This window comes from Ictalurus punctatus, chromosome 6 (assembly GCF_001660625.3).
Source record: "Ictalurus punctatus breed USDA103 chromosome 6, Coco_2.0, whole genome shotgun sequence".
In the NCBI taxonomy this organism is placed as follows: Eukaryota; Metazoa; Chordata; class Actinopteri; order Siluriformes; family Ictaluridae; genus Ictalurus; species Ictalurus punctatus.
In genome coordinates, this window is record NC_030421.2 from 27,733,887 (window position 1) to 27,753,891 (window position 20,005).

Sequence of the window (20,005 nt, forward strand, 5' to 3'; positions counted from 1 at the left end):
AGACTCCATATATCCTGTGACATGAAAAATATCTGAAAATACGGCTTTTTTTTCCTTTTTTTTTTTAAATTTAGTTATTTTTGTGAGAGCGTACATTTCATTCCACTGGTAACACATACACACCTAACACACACTGTTAACTGCGGTTATCTCTTAATGACGGACACCTAACGTTACGTCCGTTAAGTATGCCCTTCATGCATGATACATTATCCATCCCTACAGCTTTCATAAATAACATCATTTCAACCTATTCTACAGAAACATATTTGGTCAGAATGAAATTCGAGGAATAAATACCTAATATACATAAGTGTGATGCTGCCAAGGTGTGTGGTTATTGACAAACAAACATCCTGTTTACCAATATCCCGATGTAGGTCGTGGTTGTATGTGTGCTGTGTGTCTGACTGTCAGATCTCTGGGTCTCAGAGGACCGAAGCGAGAGGCCATCGCTAATCCCACACCATCTCATTAGCCATCAACCCCCCCCACAAACACTCCAAATTATTCACATGTTTGTGCCGTTACCCCCCCCCCCCCCCCCACTTCTTTTGTAGTCGCTTAATGATTCATCATTTCATATGCAAGTTCAACACTGCCTTGATCTTTTCAGCAAAGAGCTGGGAAATCAGAATGTCTGCTAATTATACAAGGAGAACTGAAATATGATAAACAACAGTGCAGGACAAAGCCCAAGAGCACGCACAAAATACACAGTAAAACAAACACCGCCATACAAACAACACCGACACAGGTATACACGCACAGATGTGCGCATACACAATCAAACAGAGAGACATGGTGACACACACACACACAACGGCCGTCGAATTTCAATTAATAAACATTAGTTAATGCATTTGATTATTAATGAGCCTATAATTTTACACTGCCAAGGACAGATCATTATCAGTAAGCGACACATAAACCGCTTAATGAGAAAACTGTTTCACAATCTTAAGCACAGAAAGTCATTATAAGAACATATCAAGACTTTTATTTGTTTCTGATTCATTTGTAGTTATTTACCAACAGTTATGCAATTCACCGCTTACACGCAGCTTTACTTTACCGTTTCTACACCGATCATGCAAAAATCCTGTCCTCAAATGGCTTCTCGAATCTGATTGGTCAGAAGGTGTTGAATCATTTCCGATGACGGCTCCGGCTCTAATTCACACCACAGGTTTCTATTAATGTGCTTCTTCTAATATGCTGTCCTACTGCTATATTAACAGCTCATTCTGAAGGACTTGAAAGGTCATGCTACACATAATCGAAGACTTATGGCATAATTAACATTACAAATGTGTTCTTTAACAAAGAAAATTGATCACTCTCGATGTGGTGAAATTTTCCGTGAGGAGACATGCACGGAATGAGTCTCCGGTGTCAGATGTAAAGCTGTAACTTTACGTTTTCCACCGTTTCAGGCTGGTGACATTAACTCCGCCGCACATCGAGATGCATTACACCACTCCGCTATTATTGCTTTTCCCCCATTGTATTTTATTCTTTACTTCCTACATGCTGCTCTAGATATGTAGCTCACTATACAGAAAGAAAACCAGTGACTCTATTGTCTATTTGAAAATTCATACGCAATTAAAAATGCACAACAATACAGAATGCCTTAAATGACACAGCAGACGTTTAGCCAATACGGTCTAGCCTAGCCTGTCTAGCCTTCCACACTGTTTTAAGTCATAGTTTTTGTCTTCTGACAAAAATATCCTTTAAATTTAGTCAATATTTCGTCATGTCATATTTATTCCTTTTAGTCTATTTTCTCGGACTAAAACGGCATCGAGTACTACTCAAGAGCGTCTTACTTGATGGGAAAATGCAAAAATGAAATAAAAAAAACATTCACACATTTTATATATGAACTTAAACATGCATCAACAAAAAATGTGAAATCTGCCCTTGTTGTGAAAACCTGATCTGATATTGGAACGTTATTATGAGACTCGACTGTAATACAATGCTGTGAATTCTTTATGCGTTAGTTATTCATTGTACATGTTTTAGTGCGTTGTTCTGGAAAGAGCGTATTCACTACGTGACTTACAGTTCTACGTAGCGCCTTACTTCCACTTCACTTGTGCGTTCATGTCATTTTGTGCAGAAGCAAGTTAGGCTTGTGTTGTGTAAATGTCTGATTGATCTCATGTGTATAGGATGCGTTTGGGTGAGTTCATTAACCCGCTAGTAAAGCGCTTCAGTTTACCGCTGTTCATTCAGTGTTCAGCTCCAGCTCAAATCCTGACATTACTGACTACGACTGGATTATAACTATTGTTTATAGCTATTCGTTCTATAGGTCTCTTATTTTAAAAAAAATAAAAAATAAAAAATAAAAACACCGTTAGTGCGCTGTTAATATCGTGCGTCACTTTCTCAGCAGTATGTTTTAATTAAAATCAGTGCTAGTGCTTGCTAGACATCTTAAATTCAAATGCATAAAACTATGTGCATTTTCATCTTAAATTCGAATAATATTTGTTAGTACAGCCTCAGAGCAGACGAGAGGACAGAAGCAGCGCGGAAGGCTAAAATGCTGATGACATTCATTCGCATGTAAACACGCTGGGCGATATGGAGGTCAGCAGAAGTGATTATGTCCGTATATATTATACGAGAAGTCGATAATGTGATTATCTCGACAGGCCTTGTTACAACAGACGTAGGTTAGGGGACTAAAATAAGAACACGGATCTTAAACATTCAAACTGTGAATTTTTGCCTTTCGATATGTAAAAGTTACAAATGCTCATGAACAATGGAATTCATCCTGACAGTGAACACTGCACACCACACACACACACGGGAAAACCCTACCTGAACGTGAAGGGAGAGGATTTGCTGTTAGACACGTCTGTTGAGCGTTGGTCCATATCAGTCTGTCAGGGAAAGAAATATTTACAGATAATTACACACTTCAATATTAAATGCATAAAACACTGTCTATAATGAGACCTCAGTTTGTGATGTGTGATTAAAATGAGACAACCGTCATATGAAAGACATTACAAGGGTCAGCAATTACGTCGTACTGTATGTATTCCAGCAAACAGACTTTTTTTTTTTTTTTTTTTACGTGCTTCAACAAATAAGTATTGGTCTGCAAGAGCTTATTGGTACACAGCTGCATAATAACTATGGAACTAATATCTTTGCTAATTAAAAATAGCAATTACTGAACACAACTGAACAACAGACTGTGTGTGGGGATAAGCAGGGCCAGGCTGTACACATTATGCAATCTTAATGGGAAAATATGATCCGAAACTAGTCTAATGGCTGCCATCTTCTACAGAAATGCAAAATGCTCAAAAAATAAGCCGTGTGAATTACACAAAGATGTCGCACAGAGATTTAAAATCTTCACTGCAAACAACCATGAGCGGGTACATTTGAGAGGAATTCTGAAAAATGTTTTCCACCTCCAAACCGCAGCATCGGGAGTGTTGTTTTCTCCCCACAGCATTCAAATCTAAAAGTTCTTCTACGAACACAATAGCAGCACGGCTGTAAGAGGTGAGCAGACATATTTAAAGAAGTTGTATAAATGGTTGCTTTTGTTGTTGTTTTTTTTTCTTAGTCAGAAAGTCTCTTTAACTACCGTATGAAGAAAGTGAAAGCCAATTCAGACAGCATGTACTTTATACAAACATTTTAAACCACACCGCCTCTGGTAAACCTACATGTAACCTAATCCCAATGTAAACTAATGCGCATAAGCAAGAATAATCTATATATCTATATATTTTTTTTTTTTCGGGGCAGATAGATATATTGGGGGGGGCAGTGGTGGCTTGGTGGTTAAGTCTTTGGGTTACTGAGTTACTGATCGGAAGGTCGGGGGTTCAAGCCCCAGCACTGCCACGCTGTTGGGCCCTTGAGCAAGGCCCTTAACCCTCTCTGCCCCAGGGGCGCTGTATCACGGCTGACCCTGCGCTCTGACCCCAGCTTCCTGACATGCTGGGGTATGCGAAGAAAAGAATTTCACCGTGCATATGTACATGTGACCATTAAAGACAAAAAAAGATGTCATGACTGGGTAGTCTGTAGTTGCGCAGGCAAGCGTTATATAATAATGACACTCGTGAATTACCATGTAAAAAGACAAAAAAAACGTAAATGCTGTTTGTTCACCGTCTCGTGCCACGTTTTAATGAGCTGCGCTGTAATTACAACGGTCCAACTTCAGCTACCCGCGACCCCCATGTTGACACCGTTTCACACAGCGGCGTTAGTCTTCTTAACAAAAACGAAGCATGTTTTCAACTCAGCAGTGCGCTACATGGCATGTCGTGTGATTTTGGGGCAAAGAGTTCAGATATCGAGTCGTGTATGATGGTGTACGATGCTAATCGGCACGTCTCGGTCACTGCTTCGTGTGGCATCACGAATGTGAGGTGGATGTGAGGGACGCTATACTCAAGCAGTAGCAATGAATCATGACACTTTCATGTTAGACAGGAAGTGCAGCGGGGGTCAATGTAAGCACAAAGCCCTGATGTACTTCCTTCGAACCTTTGACCCCATCAACATCGATCAAGACAATGCCACGTCCCTGTAGTGTTTCCTGGAGAGCGCTAGGGACCAGAGCATGGAGATACTTCCTTGTTTCATCCAAACAGACGTAACAGAGTGCACTCGGAGGAAAGGAAAAGGCCTTTATTTTTGTGAACTTTACATTCCACTGTATTTCATTAACTTCCCTGTGGAACTCTTATCTACTTGTTCTAATGGACAGACACTGAGTTTCTGTAAAATAAAAAAAATAAAAAAAGGGAGAAACGAAAAAGAGTCTCCTCGGTAATGTCAGGAAGTGAGTAATGTACATGTTTAAATCCCGGCGGGGTGCGATAATATGCTTTTGTATTCACAGCATAAGGCGGCATGAAGATGTTCCACTATTAAGCACAAGGGTGCAGGTGCAGGAAGAAAATGCAGTGTGTGTAATCAGAGACCTGGGGCGAGCAGGCAATTGGTCTCGGCTTCTCCCAGCTGTGGAGTCGACCGGAACTCGGGATATTCACGCGCTACAGGCTCTCAATACAGCATGCAAATCAATTGCTTTCTACCAAACGCTTCCTGCAACTCCGGGCTCTAGCCATAAAGACTCTGCTTTCCCCTGGGCTTCTGCCAATCAGTCATGGGTACTAAATATTGTTGTACGGTCCTCAGTATGCTCATTATGTCTCTTTCCATTAAAAAAAAAAAAAAAAAAAGCACAAATACTCATGAAATTACTGTCCAGGAAAGTAACTCATAAAGAGGCTAAGGTGTTGCCTCATAAAAGCTTAATTTAATAACAACAGCGTGACACACACCTTCTTAAAAAGACAATGCACTGAATTAACAAGGACGTGACAACCGACGGCATGGTCCACATGAATATAGATAGCTTCACTCTGACATCCTCGTTAATGAGGACTTGAGACGGCCCAGCAACTTTAAAAATAAACAAATTAATTAATTAAAAAAGGAATTTAAAAACAAATGTTTGGACGACCCTACACAAGCACTACCCTAACAATTCATTTTAATTAGTACCTCCTGCCTGCAATTGATCATTCCCTCACATTTACTAATTAGCTTCGGCTGTTTTAACCACGGTTTAGTGATATTTCTCATTAGGGTAAAGAATGGATTAATCTAGCCGCTGGCAGATGATCTGACAGAACATATGTCTTTGGGTTTATTTGCTCTTGCAGCATGATCTACCTGTGCCGAGCCCTTTCTAATGAATGACGTGTCAAGAGTAAACGATGGCCGAACACACGCAGAGACGCAGATAACAGCAGACAAAGCCAAAAGAAAGACAAACACACTAATGTACGATGTCTAATGTACGAACGCAGGCTGGAAAAAAACATTTGCAGCACACATGCTGCACAGTACCTTGCTATTAGCTTCATGCACACAATAACTAATAGGTCTATTCACTCTAATTTCTATGGCTCTTTGATGATGATTATAGGAGAGGGTTTAGATGAGGGAGATACAAATACATTTCAAAAGGACAGAGGCTGCAGATTTGCATAAAATCCCAGTACATGCTAGAGCAAAGCAAAGCGGTGTGTGGACTAATAAAGGACGCGCCTGAGAATTTCGGGTGAAATCATTAGCGAAGACATTAGCAACAGCACTTCACAGATTGTACAAATTAAAATGCAATTACCTCAATGGACATCCAACGCTCTTGCACTGACTGTGTGCTCTAATAGCTGTGCATCACTGCTGAACCCTGAATCTCTTCCATATTCTGAAACGTAATAAAGGACTCAGCCAGTTCCTTTATCACAGGACAGGAGTGAAGGTTATATGGTCAATTTAAGGCTATCCATCGATTATAATAAAAGCAGAGCAGATTCTGGTGATCGCCAGAATCCGAATATAATCCACGTAGTAAAAAGCGTTCTACTATCAATCAGATCGTGACTCGGTCGATGATTGTAGTGCAGCAGGCGGCAAAAGTCAGACGCTCGTGCTACAGTTACAGCATGGTCACACCACCGAAAAGCGCACACTGTTCCAACATACAAACCAAAAGAACACTTGTTTTGCTAAAGCTAATAAGGAGTCTTGTTTTCTGGTCGTTAAACCTGGTCCATTAGGCAACTATGAGTAAAAGAACAACAAAAAGCCTGCATATGAAATCTGCTTGTTTTATGAGACTGGGGTACTGATCTGTCCACCCCTGTGTGGTTCCTAAACTGCTGTGAGTCATACAAGCAACTCTGTAGCAGAAATTCACAGTTAATAGCATGCAGCATCGCCCAGCTGTGTCATACTTTATCACGCACTAACCTTAGAAAAAAGTTTGGCTCTGTAGCAAACAACTGGTTATCGTTAGCTGGTTAGATAAAAGACGGGCCGGAGAACACCGATTGTTTCGGATTTCAAAATACACAGATCACTCTAGGGCCAAACGTTTGCGGACACCAGACCTTCACACCAATATTTGGGGGAACGGTCCACCCCCAAAACGCTGGAAGTACACAGTTGTCTAGAATGTCTTTGTACGCTGTAGCATTACAATTTCCCTTCTCTGGAACTAAGAGGCCCAATCCTGTTCCAGCATGACAATGCCCCTGTGCACAAAGAATTACCCATAAAGACAGGGTGTGTCAAGAGTGGTGATTTCGAGTGGCCTGCACAGCGCCCTGGCCTCATCCCCACTCATCCCTTTGGGATGAACTGAAAATTTTCATGGATGAATCTGTTTTCTACACTAAACTGCAGTGTTTGTTTCTTTGTCTCTTCCCTGCAAATGATAATTCGCTGATTGATAGTCCATTGTATTTATTTTGCACCTGGCATGTATATGCATACAAGTATTCTTGACCTCTCATTTAAATAGCTGTGCGATATAGTGCCCCATTACTGCATCGTTGTATTATCATATTAACCACAAAAAAAGACTATTCATATTCAACACTTCATCAATTTGCAGGAACATTAACATTTTTGGGCACAACAATAGTCGCCTTATACCCACCCCCTCCCAAAATAAATCTAGGTCTTCCCATAAGTACGTGAACGCTGTTGCTTTGACTTTGATATAATTCAAATCACTTTATTTAAATTACTGATTTAAAAAGAGTATACTGTTTAAAACGAGCACTTGGATTTAACTTTCCCATTCTCAGTTAGCCAGTTCACAAAAAGTGTGTGAACGGCTTAAACACAAATACTGGTTATCATCTTCTTCTCAGTGATGAGCGGGTGTCAGAAACGGGAAGTTGTGCAGCGCCACCTTGTGTACCGGGGTGTTTCTGCCTTTCAATAAGCGCCATCTACTGTCAGGGAGTGAATTTACACTTTCATTCAGTGCGTTTAACACCAAAAAAAAAAAAACACGTAGAAAAACGGACCGTTTGTGAACAGACCCTAAGACATACTGCAAGCAATAATAGAACGGCTGATATGTTTATGAAGCATCACTAGTGAACACACCACCACAGGATATTTTACAACACAGAGCTCTACTGCCTCTAAGTGCCAGACAGTTGTAGTATAAGTGATACATTTACAGTAACAAGAGTTACTGTTACTACGTGTGGCTCTAACTATTAAACCCTCGGGCTCACAGATATGGAAAATACTCCCAGAGCAATTAGCAGCAGCAGAGACCCTCAAACACACAAATAAACCTGCATGTCACAACCAAGTCCCTACAGGCCTGGGCATGCCTGGTCTTGCCCAGAGTCTCCAAACACACTAGATGATATGTACATGAACCAAAACTCTCCCTCCTCACCATAATGTTACATTTTAAAATATTATATGACATCAGAGTGAGGTTAAATAAGCATTGTGCTAAAAAAAAAAAAAAAAGAGCATTGTGTTACTGCTGGAAATGAAGCAAATAAATAATAAATATTCCTAGATGTGAGCTACAAGTGTCAGAATAAATGATGAATCTGTGACGGCCCGGAGGAAAATCGTGACAGCATCAGTTAAAAGATTAGGGCTTCGGGACATCGTCGCTCTACCTATTAAATCTAATTGCTCTTTTGTTAGCATTCAGCATTAGTCACCGTCATCTCTTTTTTGGCACTGCGCTTCCTAAACAAAAGAAGCTTTAAAGTGTTAATAATGTTATTAACATGTTTAGAATAAGAACCTCTGAAGGCAGCGAGGAGAAAACAGAAAAATAAAAAAAATCGATTTAGAAAAAAAATAATAAACTATAATTAAATATATAATTTTCAGAAAATTAGACACCTAATTATCGAGATGAAAGAATATGAAGTACTTGAATTATTTAAAAGTTCAAAGCCATTTTGAATTAAAATACTGATTAAAACCGGATAGATTAAATATAAAATTGCTTCAAACAATGTCTGCCAATAGCCAGCACTGTGGGATTTCTCTGTACAATCAGCTGCTATTTAAAATCTCAGTGTGATGTGAAGAATATTTTTTTCATCAGATCTTTTAAAAACCTGCCACAGTTTTTCACAGGCAACAGAGGCCAAGCTTCAGGCCCTTTTCTTTCTCTGTGGCCCACTTATTTCTCCTGTAAAGGCCAAGTGACATTCTGAACAATTACTCGGACCTATTACCAGAAGCTCTCGCTACCTTTTTCCTCTCTGTCTGTCTGTCTTTCAGACTGCAGCAGCACAGAGTGCATTAGTGAGCGCCAACGCCGCCATTTCGCTGGCCTCACTCCTTCATGACTGACACACTGGTGAGCTGGGGGAGGGGAGGGGAGGGGGCATAAAGAGCAGGCATCTAGCTGTCACCATCACTGTTCCCTCAAAATGCTCGAGGGAGGAAGACAGAAAGAGTCGGGGAAAAGGATTAAAGAGAAAGGGGGGGGCCTGGGGATATATCTATATATATCTATATAGATAGATAGATAGATAGATAGATACATACATTATACGGCCACAAGTATGTGGACATCTGAGCATAACACCCATATAACACCCATATGTGCTTTCTGAACACTGAACATCCCATTCCAGATCTAGTCCCCCTTTGCTGTTGTAATATCCTCCACTCTTCTGGGAAGGCTTTCCACTAGATTTTGGAGTGTGGCTGTGGGGATTTTTGCTCATTCAGCCACAAGGGCATTAGTGAAGTCAGGCTCTGATGTCAGCAGGCGAGGAGGCCTGGGGAAGTCAACATTCCAGTTCATCCCAAAGGTGTTCAGAGGGGTTGAGGTCACACCAGTTCTTTCACTTCAGCCTTGGCGCACCATGTCTTTATGGACCTAGCTTTGAGAACAGGGGTATTGTCATGCTGGAAATGGTTTGGGTCCCTTAGTTCCAATGAGGAGTGATTCTAATGCTAGAGTATACAAAGACATCCTCTACAACTGTGAGAGAACAGCTTGGAGAAGAACCACATCTGGCTGTGATGGTCAGGTGTCCACATAGCGTATATTTTAAAGGTTTGGGCAGGCTGCATTAAAGGAAACGTTCTCCCCGAAACACATTAAATACGTGTTTGTTAATATACGTTTGATGCACTTGGAGATTCTGGCGCTTATTGGTGCTGTATATCTGTTATACCTGAGAAGTTAGTGGTTGTGTGCTGCTCTGACATCACAGGGGGACATTCTTATTGCCAGCGCAGTTACAATGGTGTTTAATAGTTACACACGGTCATTGAGTCAATTTTAACGTTTGGTCTTATATCCTCGTACTAGGGCTGCACAATTAATCGAATATCGATTGCGATTACCATTTTGACTGCCCGCGATTAAATGAACATGATCGACTGCGATATTGACTATTAAACTTACAGCCAATCACATAGAGCGGCGCAGAGATTACGTCATTTTGTAATGCCAAACCCGGAAAAGGTGTTAGCGTTTTAGCGCTCGAGCAGCCAGTTCTGCCGCGAGCTCCAGCGCTTGCGCGAGGCGAAATCGTGATGCTAAATGGCACTACAGAGGATGTCGGGGACATTAAACCTCATCACACCGAACAGGAAAAAACTTTGCAGATAAACTCAGGGCTCTACAGTGTGACCATTTCACTCGCGTTTGCAACTGAAAAGTACTTTGTGTGACTGAATAAATATTTATTCACACCGGCGCGAGTGACCTGTTCGGAGTTGTATAATACAATCGGAATAAAAACTACAGGAAGTCCAAAATGCATCTACAAATATAGATTAAAAAAAATAGATATTATAATAACTTCATAAAATATAAATAAAATCAGAAATGAAATAATGTTTAATTGCTATGGGTTGCATTTAATACCAATTTGACATTAAGCTTAGTTCGCGGTCTCCTTAGAAAGCTATAAGCCTTTTTCCGAATATGGATCATGCTTGTGTTAATCTACTTTTAATTAGGACTCTTTATTGTTTAAGATATTTAAAAATAAATATCTTATGCTTGTTTATTTATCAATTAACCAGCAGTATTTCTCATTGCTATTATTTTAATTCAATTAACAGTGACCATGAGCTTACATTTAACTGTTTATGACAGACCTCCTGATTAAAGTTTAAACAAAAAAAGATTGGTATCTGGATCGGTTTCGGTCGTAAAAATCCTGATCGGTGCGTCCCTAATGAACACCATTAAACTAAGGTAAATGAACTCACCCAATCACATCCTATAGGAGATTATTCAGATATACACACAATATACACAGAGCGGTTCGAGAACTGACTCCAGCCCAGAACCATGACAGTGGAAAATGTCTAATAGTGTAGCTTTAAATATATTTAAGAGGAGCAGACTTCAAAGACTGAACATTGAGGTTTATTGTATTTATTTACAAGGTGGACAGGCTAACAGTGTTTTTTTTTTTGCATACAGTCTGTAAAATGAACTGAAAATATTACGTTTAGTTTATCAGAAGGTAAATTAATGTGTCATGGCTCACACTATGTTCCTAAACTCTGTCATAATTGACCAGCTCAAGCTTTCTCATGCCCACTTGTGTGTCATATAGGACTGTGGCACATTAATGTTACCATCTCTAAAAAAAAAAACATAATAATAAAAAAATAAAAAGCTTCAGCTGTGCTCCTACATTTTTGGAATTAGGTTCACAGGTGCTCCTAAAAGAAACTGTCTTGCGTCTCTCCTCCTGTAAACACTATTATTGCCTTTTCTGCATACACCTGAATTGTTTTCATTCGGTTGCATATTGTTATATTTGATCACATATTTTCATTTGGTTGACGCTTTGGTCCAGCTTTCTCATGATGAGCTCACGTTGATGGCATTTTTATTTTTACTCATGCTATATTTTGGGTACAATTTCATTTATATTTTGCTTCTATGAGACTTTAAGGACGAGTCTAATTTGATGCAAAGATTTGTACATTAGCAGGAATGTAGCACAACATGGAGGTGAAAGCAGAGGTCTGTTTATTTAATTGTGAAAGTGCAATAAAAATACGTCGTCCCTAAAATCAATGAATAATCGTGATACGTAATCGAGATCTCAATATTGAACAAAATAATCGGGATTATCATTTTGGGCATAATCGTGCAGCCCTACCTCGTACGGTAATCTGAAGGCCAGGAACAGAAATTACTTAAGTGACTGAAGTAGCCAGTAAGATTTTCAGAGAGAAACAGTCCTCACTTTCTGATATTTTGAAGCCAGAGTCTACCAGAAGGCTGGGAGTATTGTGAGCGCTATCAGAATTTATAAATCTCCCTGCAGGTAGAAGGTTTAAACTTCCCAGGACTCAGAGCAACACATACAAACATTAAGCAACAAATATTTTGCATTTTATTATTTGTTGTCATACAAAGCTGCGAATCAAATTTCAAATATCAAACATAAGGACTAATGGTCAGATTTTGCTGTTAGCACTTAAAAACAAAAGAACATGAGGTCCTACTCTTACTCGCAACGTTAGCGTCATATCCGGAACACATGTAGCGAAGACGGCAAACGTTTGACTCAAAGCTACAGAATTCAACGCAACTATATGATGGCGTTATTACAGCAGAGACTCGGTTCAGCTAATTATAGAGCTATGAGATGATTAGCACTATGCCACTGATCAAGGACACTGGTATTAGCATGAAAGTTGAAGCTTTGGAACACGAACTGTTTGACCAGAGTGTACAGATGAAGAGAGCTGGACTGACTAAAGGACTAAAGTGCTGCTGCAAGAGCTAATTCCCACCAGCACCACTGTCAGGGGTAGTTGAATGGCAAAGTGGATAATGTAAGAAACCTTTAAAGTGAATACAGACCAACTTGAAAGCAGTGTAAACCAAAAAAAGTCAACTCGAAACATCATATATTTATTATCAACAGGCATGTCAATCAGGGTGAATTTTCCCTTTAATGAGCACTGGTTAACATGTTCCAACATTTAAACCACAATTTGGACTATCAGACTGTTAACAGCCTCCAAAGCGCATACAAACGGCATCGGAAATAGCCACCACCTCGGACTAGTCTAGGTGTTCTTCTTTCCCTTTACCACTGAAGTCCTGATAGTGGTGATTATATCGCATTAATAGCACAGAAAAGCTTAACAATCTGAAAAAGAGACAAAGTCCAGACAGTGACATGTTAATGGCACTGCTGAACTAGTGCAATTTCCACGTCTACATTTATGAGCTTTACCATGGCTCTCGTCCTCTCACTGCTCTAGGAGACAGCAAAAATAGCACTAACCTTCTCTCTAAGCTCGATCCCCCAACAACATGACAAAGATCCATCGAGTCTAACATAAGACAAAAAGTACTGCTAATGTCTTCTGAAGACTGCTTTGTGCATGTACTTTTTTTCTTCTTCTTCTTCAATATTTGACTTCAGTACAGTTAAATTGGAGATTATGTGACATGCTTTAGTTCAAATTGTTGTAATGTGACCTTCAAACAGAACAGTGGCATTAAATATTACAGAAAATACTGTTCAATAAACAAAAGGAAAGAATCCTACAATGCACCTGAAGAGGCATGACGTGAGACAGAAAACAAAAATATGGTGTCAGAGTGATTTCTCTAGCATCTAGTCTTTTGGGGTAAATTAAATGGTAAAATAATCTCATTTTATTGTAAAATAAACGGCACTGCTCACCCCATGTGAATAAGTCGACATAAAATATACGATCTAAGGAATGAAATACACTCAAATCATATGGCAGAAGCACAATACATAAAATCAGGTTTCACTCCTGTCAGCAGAGGAGGCTACAGTAGGCACAGGATCACCAAAACAGGACCGCTGAAGACTGGAAAAAGACCAGGGAATGTTTTTACAATCTTCAACTGTTCAGTTTCGGTGAGTCTGTGCCCACTGTAGCCTCAGACTCCTGTTCTTGGCTGCCAGAGAGGAACATGATGCAGTCTTCTGCTGCTGTAGCCCATCTGTCTCAAGCATGAACGCTGTGCATTCTGAGATGCTTTTCAGATGACCGTGGTTGTAAAGAGTGTTTATTTGAGCTACTTACAGCTCAAACCAGTCTGGCCATTCTCCTCTGACCTCTTTAATCATCAAGAGACTGCCACCTATTGGATGTTTTTATGTTTTGTTTTTCACACCATTCTGCGTAAATTCTAGAAACTGTTGTGTGTGAAAATCCCAGTAGATCAGCAGTTTTGGAAATACTTAACCAGCCTGTCTGGTATCAACAACCAAAGCACAACCACGTCGATGTCGCCGAGACCACAATTCTTCCTCGTTCTGATGTTTGATGTGAACATTAACTGAAGCTCTTAACCAGCATGTGCATGGTTTTATGTACTGCACTGCTGCCACACGATTGTCTGATTGGATAATTGCACGAATGACCGGGGTACTGGTGTTTCTACTAAAGTGGCCAGTTAGTGTATTTAAACTGGGTGGCAACTGCAGTTAGTATTCAGTCTCTCAAGTTTTCTTTCCCAATACTTCATGGTCGATTAATAGGTAGAGGATACGATTCATTTCATGTATTCTTAGATTTTTGAGTTAAGCATTACAGGCCAAATAACTAAATGAACTGCTGAAGGCACAGACAAGGGGGTCTCCCTGTCGCAGTCCACAGTGGAAATAAAATAGGGATACATCATCAACACCATTATCACGGATAGGTGCTGCTCTCCTCTAATTCTAATGCTTTTAAAAATAAATAAATTACTGAAAAGAAAAAAAAATCCCCTGAGTGCATCAGTAGTTCAGTGCAGTGACATTTTCATAATGATATATGATTCAATTTTACATCAGTATTTTAGAGCTAGAAGGACCTCGCTTATCTCTAGCGTTCATGAATGCACAATCATAAATCTCTGACAAATTACCATTATGCTGATATATCACAATAGTTACACTTTCATCAAACAGCCAATCTTTTCTTTTCTCCACTATGCGTTTTTGAAGGATCCCCGTCATAGTTGAATCCCAAATATCATGGAACTAGGATCGGATTCTACGAGTACTTCATATCCAGTACCAGATCTCGCAGTCTCTTCAATTCAAAGTCTGCCATTTCCTTCAGTGTATAACCTCACAAAGTTCACTCAGTTGACTCTCTTACAGAAATGGCTTCCCATGGCAAAAGAACCAATTACAAAAACACAAATACCCTTCCTTTCTGTAAAAGGTTCAACACTACCTCCAAACCGTGGTTTAAAACACCACCCGATTCACCATCTTAGATCTTTTATTTCTTGACACCTGGCCTGAGGTAACTTGGGATCAAAAACACTCGCAAGGAACAACTTGACAGAATAGGAGTGAAACAGGTTTCCCTTTTAGACTTTGATCAAGGAGTCTGAAATATATCTACGTGTATGCATTTTGTCGATGCAAATGCACTTACAGCATATTTGTCACCCTTAGCTATACTTCTACTCGATCAAGCTAGGATTGGGTTCGACTTTTAGGTTATTAATGTTTTCTTCGTTTGCCTCTCTGAATTGGAGCACATGGAATATCAGTACATGGAAATGTAGATGAAAGTTTCCTGACTCTGCAGGATTACATCAACCAAGCTGAAGGACAGTGAGTAAGGAACGATCCAAGTTGTGTCCCGAATGACATACTATACACTTACACTATGCACTATACACTCTGCCGTCTAGCGTATGAAATTTAGAAGGGTAGTATCATCTCAAACGGCACACTTTCGGTATTGTACTAACAGGAAGTATATGCTGTTTCCCGGTCGAGGGCAAATGAGGACAAACGCACATAATGCGTTTGATATAACAGATAACTAGCCAGAGCTGCCTTGTGAGATGAGAGCTGTTAAATAACAAAACCCAGTAGACAACCTATGCGTTACTATAAGAATTCTACTTACATTTGTAAGAGCTCGTGTCCACTGGAGTATCTTCAGCTATCTTGATTTTTTTTTTTTTTAGTTCAGCAGCTGAGCCTGATCTAGCCCCTACCCATCTGCTACATAAGGTAAGCTGCGACCGTTGAGTGCATGAAGTGTCCATCATTCAGTTGTGGTTTTTTTTCCAGGTTGAATGAGTGGATCATCCGGGAACTTTGTGCACTTTGTTTTTTTTTTTTTCAGTGTGATCACACTAATCACACTATTTATACTACAAAATGGTGCAGAATAGTGCATAAGTGTACGATTTGGGACGCACCTCTAGTCACAACGGGTGCATCTCAGGCACTCGCAGGTTTACAGAGAGATACAAAAGATGTTCTAACAAGTAGGGAAACCCTCTGTAATTTGAGCTTCTGGTATTAAGGCCCAAGGCAAGCGGCATGTGTCTGAACACAGATATCACAAGTAAATGAGATCCATAGTGTTACAGTGACAACAATAAGGCAATCAAAATGGTTCTTCATGTTCCTCTAAATAGAATACCCCTAATCACACAGGAATGTACACTCTCTTACCACCTTCCCTTTAAGAGAGCCTTCATCTGTGAAACGTACCGGTCGAAGTACCCCAATTAGGCTGAAAAAGACGTAGCTGACTTAGTATTAGCAGGCAGATTGGAAGTGCAGATACAAGATGCAGAACAGTTTTAATTTGAGGTGTCTTTTTATGCAAAACTTTACAGCAATATGCGAAGTAAGAAGGGGGGGGCACATCATCTTTTGGCATAGGAATGATAGCTTTAAAAGTGCTAGCAAGGACAGAAAGGAGACATTAGAACACAAAGCTTCAAATACTGTAGAAAAACAGCCCTGACAGGGTCCAAGCAGCAATGCATGGCGCTTGCAAGGTACTAAAGCATGGGTCAAGTGAAAATTCACTTTGTGTCTCATGTAGATCATCAAGAAAATATATATGCAGAATTCTTAAAGTGTACACCCCGGGTGGCTAGACCAAGATACAGCACAGTGAGTAGCCTCTAGCAGTTATGACATTTTTGGATTTAGACCTCACATTTAATTTGTCTAAAACCACAGCTCACACACCCACCCACCTGTCTCCTGAGTTCCTTAGAGATATGAGGTAACTCAGGAGCATTATAACACTAAGAGCTGAAAGGGAGGTCACTGCAAGTATGGCCTCGGGCTGCTTTTGGGATGACATCATTAAATGAAGTTAATCCGGCTGTATTTCCCAATTGGAAATCTGAGTCTCTAGCTAAGACAAAGTGTCAAGGTCTCTACATCTGGAGTGAATTTACACAGGGACTGTCGGAACAGCTGGACTGTCGGATCACATCTGACAGTTGGAATGGAGTGAGCTGGGACACACAAGAATGTACAAAGTGTCGGTGAGATACCGCTAACTACCCTATGTCTAAAAAACACATTCAACTATTGCACATTTTTACTTGGATCAAGTGAATTCATCGTGAACTGACTGTTCTCTGTTCCACATTAGCCCTCTGAGCCCTCAAAGGTTACCAACGAAAAAAAATAAAGTGGAAAGACTACTGTCGACAGCAGACCTCTAGAGAGATGACCAATGAGATTTCAGTAAGAACTCAAATCATGGCCACTAGTACAACAATCAACCATAAGGGAAAACAAAACCTGCCTCTAATTAAAGCTCAAGGGAAATACAGCAATAACAGCATTCCAAGGAGAATGAGAAACACACACAGAAACGTTGTGTTAATATCCTACACATTTTGTAGGTTATTACTATTTCAACACATGTTGAGTTAAATTATACAATAAATGTTTTTAAAAAAAAAAAAAATTCACACAAGTGACCAACACAATGTGTTAAATTATTGTCCAATCACATTGCAGACTCTCCTGCTGACATCATTCGACTCTGAACTCGCGTCAAAGTGAACGTTCATTGCTTTGACCTTTTGATTGTGACCACAGAGTCCGAGTCCTGAGGCGAGGGACCCAAATGACCACAAGTAAGTTAGCGTTCATCACTATGTAGCGTTAAAGCTGCTGAAAATGCCTGGCCGAGTTCGTGATATTTAGACAGGGAGCTCTCGAAAAAAATGTTTATTTTAAAACGGTAACTCGCGTGATGATTAAATTTACGCATCACGACGGCTTCAAAAGTGAATATCACGTACTGCTTCCTCAGCGTTGGAGTTACTGCTAGTGTCATGTGTTTATGTTGGCTGTGAAATACGGACTGAGGTTATTCTATAATTCTCGGGGTCTGCATCTTATCTGAGGCTCTGCGTTAGTGTTAGCTAGCTGGATGCTGTCACCAATCACAGTAGGGATGAATGATGCTAACCTAGACGCTCACCCGAGTTACCAACGTTACTTTAGCATACAGCTAGCGGTAATGTTAGACATTCCCATTCCCTTTTTGAAAGTCAACGATAATGTAGCATTACAGCTGTTCACCATGATGTAATACAGAGAGTGGGTTAAAGTTACTTACATTTAGCAAGTGTTTTGTAGTAATTAGCATTAGGAGGATGGGTTAGGGCGGGGTTTCTTCATGTATTCGGTGAATGTTAATGCTGGGTAACAGGTGCAGACAGTCAGTGACTAACGGAACTTAGCTAGCTCAGTAATGTTGAGGCCAAAAGTTCTTCACAAGGTTAGCGTGACAAAGAGAGGTTGGGGGTTACAGTTCTTTGTAATCTTTTCCACTATCTCTGTAATGTTGGTTAACTTAATTAGGTTGTGAAAAAAAATTGGCGGCAAGGTAGGAAAATAAATATTCGCAAGATTTTCCTGGCGGGTCTACAGCGCAATTTAGTTCATTAGGACAGTGGAGGATTTGGGATTATGTAATGATAATGAATCTTTATTAATCACATATACATTACAGCACAGTGAAATTCTTTTCACTGACCCAGTTAGGTCAGAGCGCAGGGTCATGATATGGCGCCCATGGAGCAGAGAGGGTTAAGGGCCTTGCTCGAGGGCCCAACAGTGGCAGCTTGGCAGTTTTTGCTCAATGCATCAACTCCAATTCTAACATCTGTCAAATGTTTAAATCATTTTAATAAATGTCACCTGAATTTCATACAATTATTTGTATATTTTGTGAGCATTTTAGGGAATTAAACACCATATCTCTTCTTTTTGTGTTATTTTTTAAACACATCTTTGTGTAGAAATGTTTAACAGCATGTGTTAAATGTACTGACACACTGTGTTGAAAGCAACACAATGTGCTGTCCTTAACTAGACACGCAAGTGTGTTCAAAGTCAACATGTGAAGTGTTATTTTTAACACATCAGTTTTAAGAGTGTATACATGGCAGCTCCATCGCGTCATTCATGAACCCCGGCTCTGGAAATACTCCAAAGGTAAAAGAGATGCCTTCCAAAATTACAGCGTTCGAGTCTTATCTGAAAATGTCTCCGAATTTAAACTGAAACGAGAGCTTGGAGTGAGTTCGAGTTTGAGGTTGGATGATGATGATGGGTGGGGTGACCACAACCCCCCAGCTTACGTTTGCAGAAACGGGAAGCCACACATCACTATCAGTTAGATGCAAAAGCTGCATTTCAAAGGTTTCTGGTGGTTTCTTTTTCAGAAGATCTTAAGGAAAAACGAGCCAGGCAGCTGTATTTAAACCTATGTACTGGCTCTGAGGTTTTGTAGCCAGGTCTTACTGAACCACAAGAAAGACTCCGAGACAACAGGAGGGAGAATAAACGTAGAACTAAAAGCAGAAATGCATGATGAAGAAATACCTGACTAAGCAGTTATAACCTCATGCTGCCGTCCTTATGGTCATGTTTCCTACTCTCGCGTTCCACAATTTCTTTCTTGTATCCCCATCTTTGTATACCTTCCAAATCATTTATTCCATCTGCTTTACTGTCCACAATAAAGTGTAAAAATGGCAAATCTGTACGTGCATAATTCCACCATTTAGCCTTGATGCCTACTCCATATTCCACAGCGAGACACAGCACAGGGCCTGAATCTCTGATGTGGTAGAAAATGAAAAGCTTGGTATATGCAATAAAAACAAAACCGAGAGCCAGGATGGCTGCTTGGTGACTCAGACACAGATGATCAAGAAAGAGATGGTGACAGAGAGACGGAGAGAGAGAGAGAGAGAGGGGGGCTGGCCGCAGGTGTGGAGAAACCTTGGGAGAATAAGAACATTGCAAAAACAACCATCCACTTAATGTGCGTTGAATATCAAACAAAAAGTGAGGACGGAGAAACAAAAGGAAAGAGACAAAAGGTC

General features: G+C 40.1%; 1 protein-coding gene across 6 annotated transcripts in view; it reads right to left on the reverse strand.

The window, feature by feature from the left end:
• Positions 1-20,005, reverse strand: part of pard3bb (par-3 family cell polarity regulator beta b) — a 320,254-nt gene that overhangs the window by 195,081 nt on the left and 105,168 nt on the right. For all 6 annotated transcript variants that reach the window (XM_017470650.3, XM_047155924.2, XM_017470649.3 and 3 more), the window contains one exon: positions 2,845-2,906. In XM_017470650.3, coding sequence (XP_017326139.1) covers positions 2,845-2,906 — 62 coding nt within the window. The remainder of the gene's footprint in view (positions 1-2,844; positions 2,907-20,005) is intronic.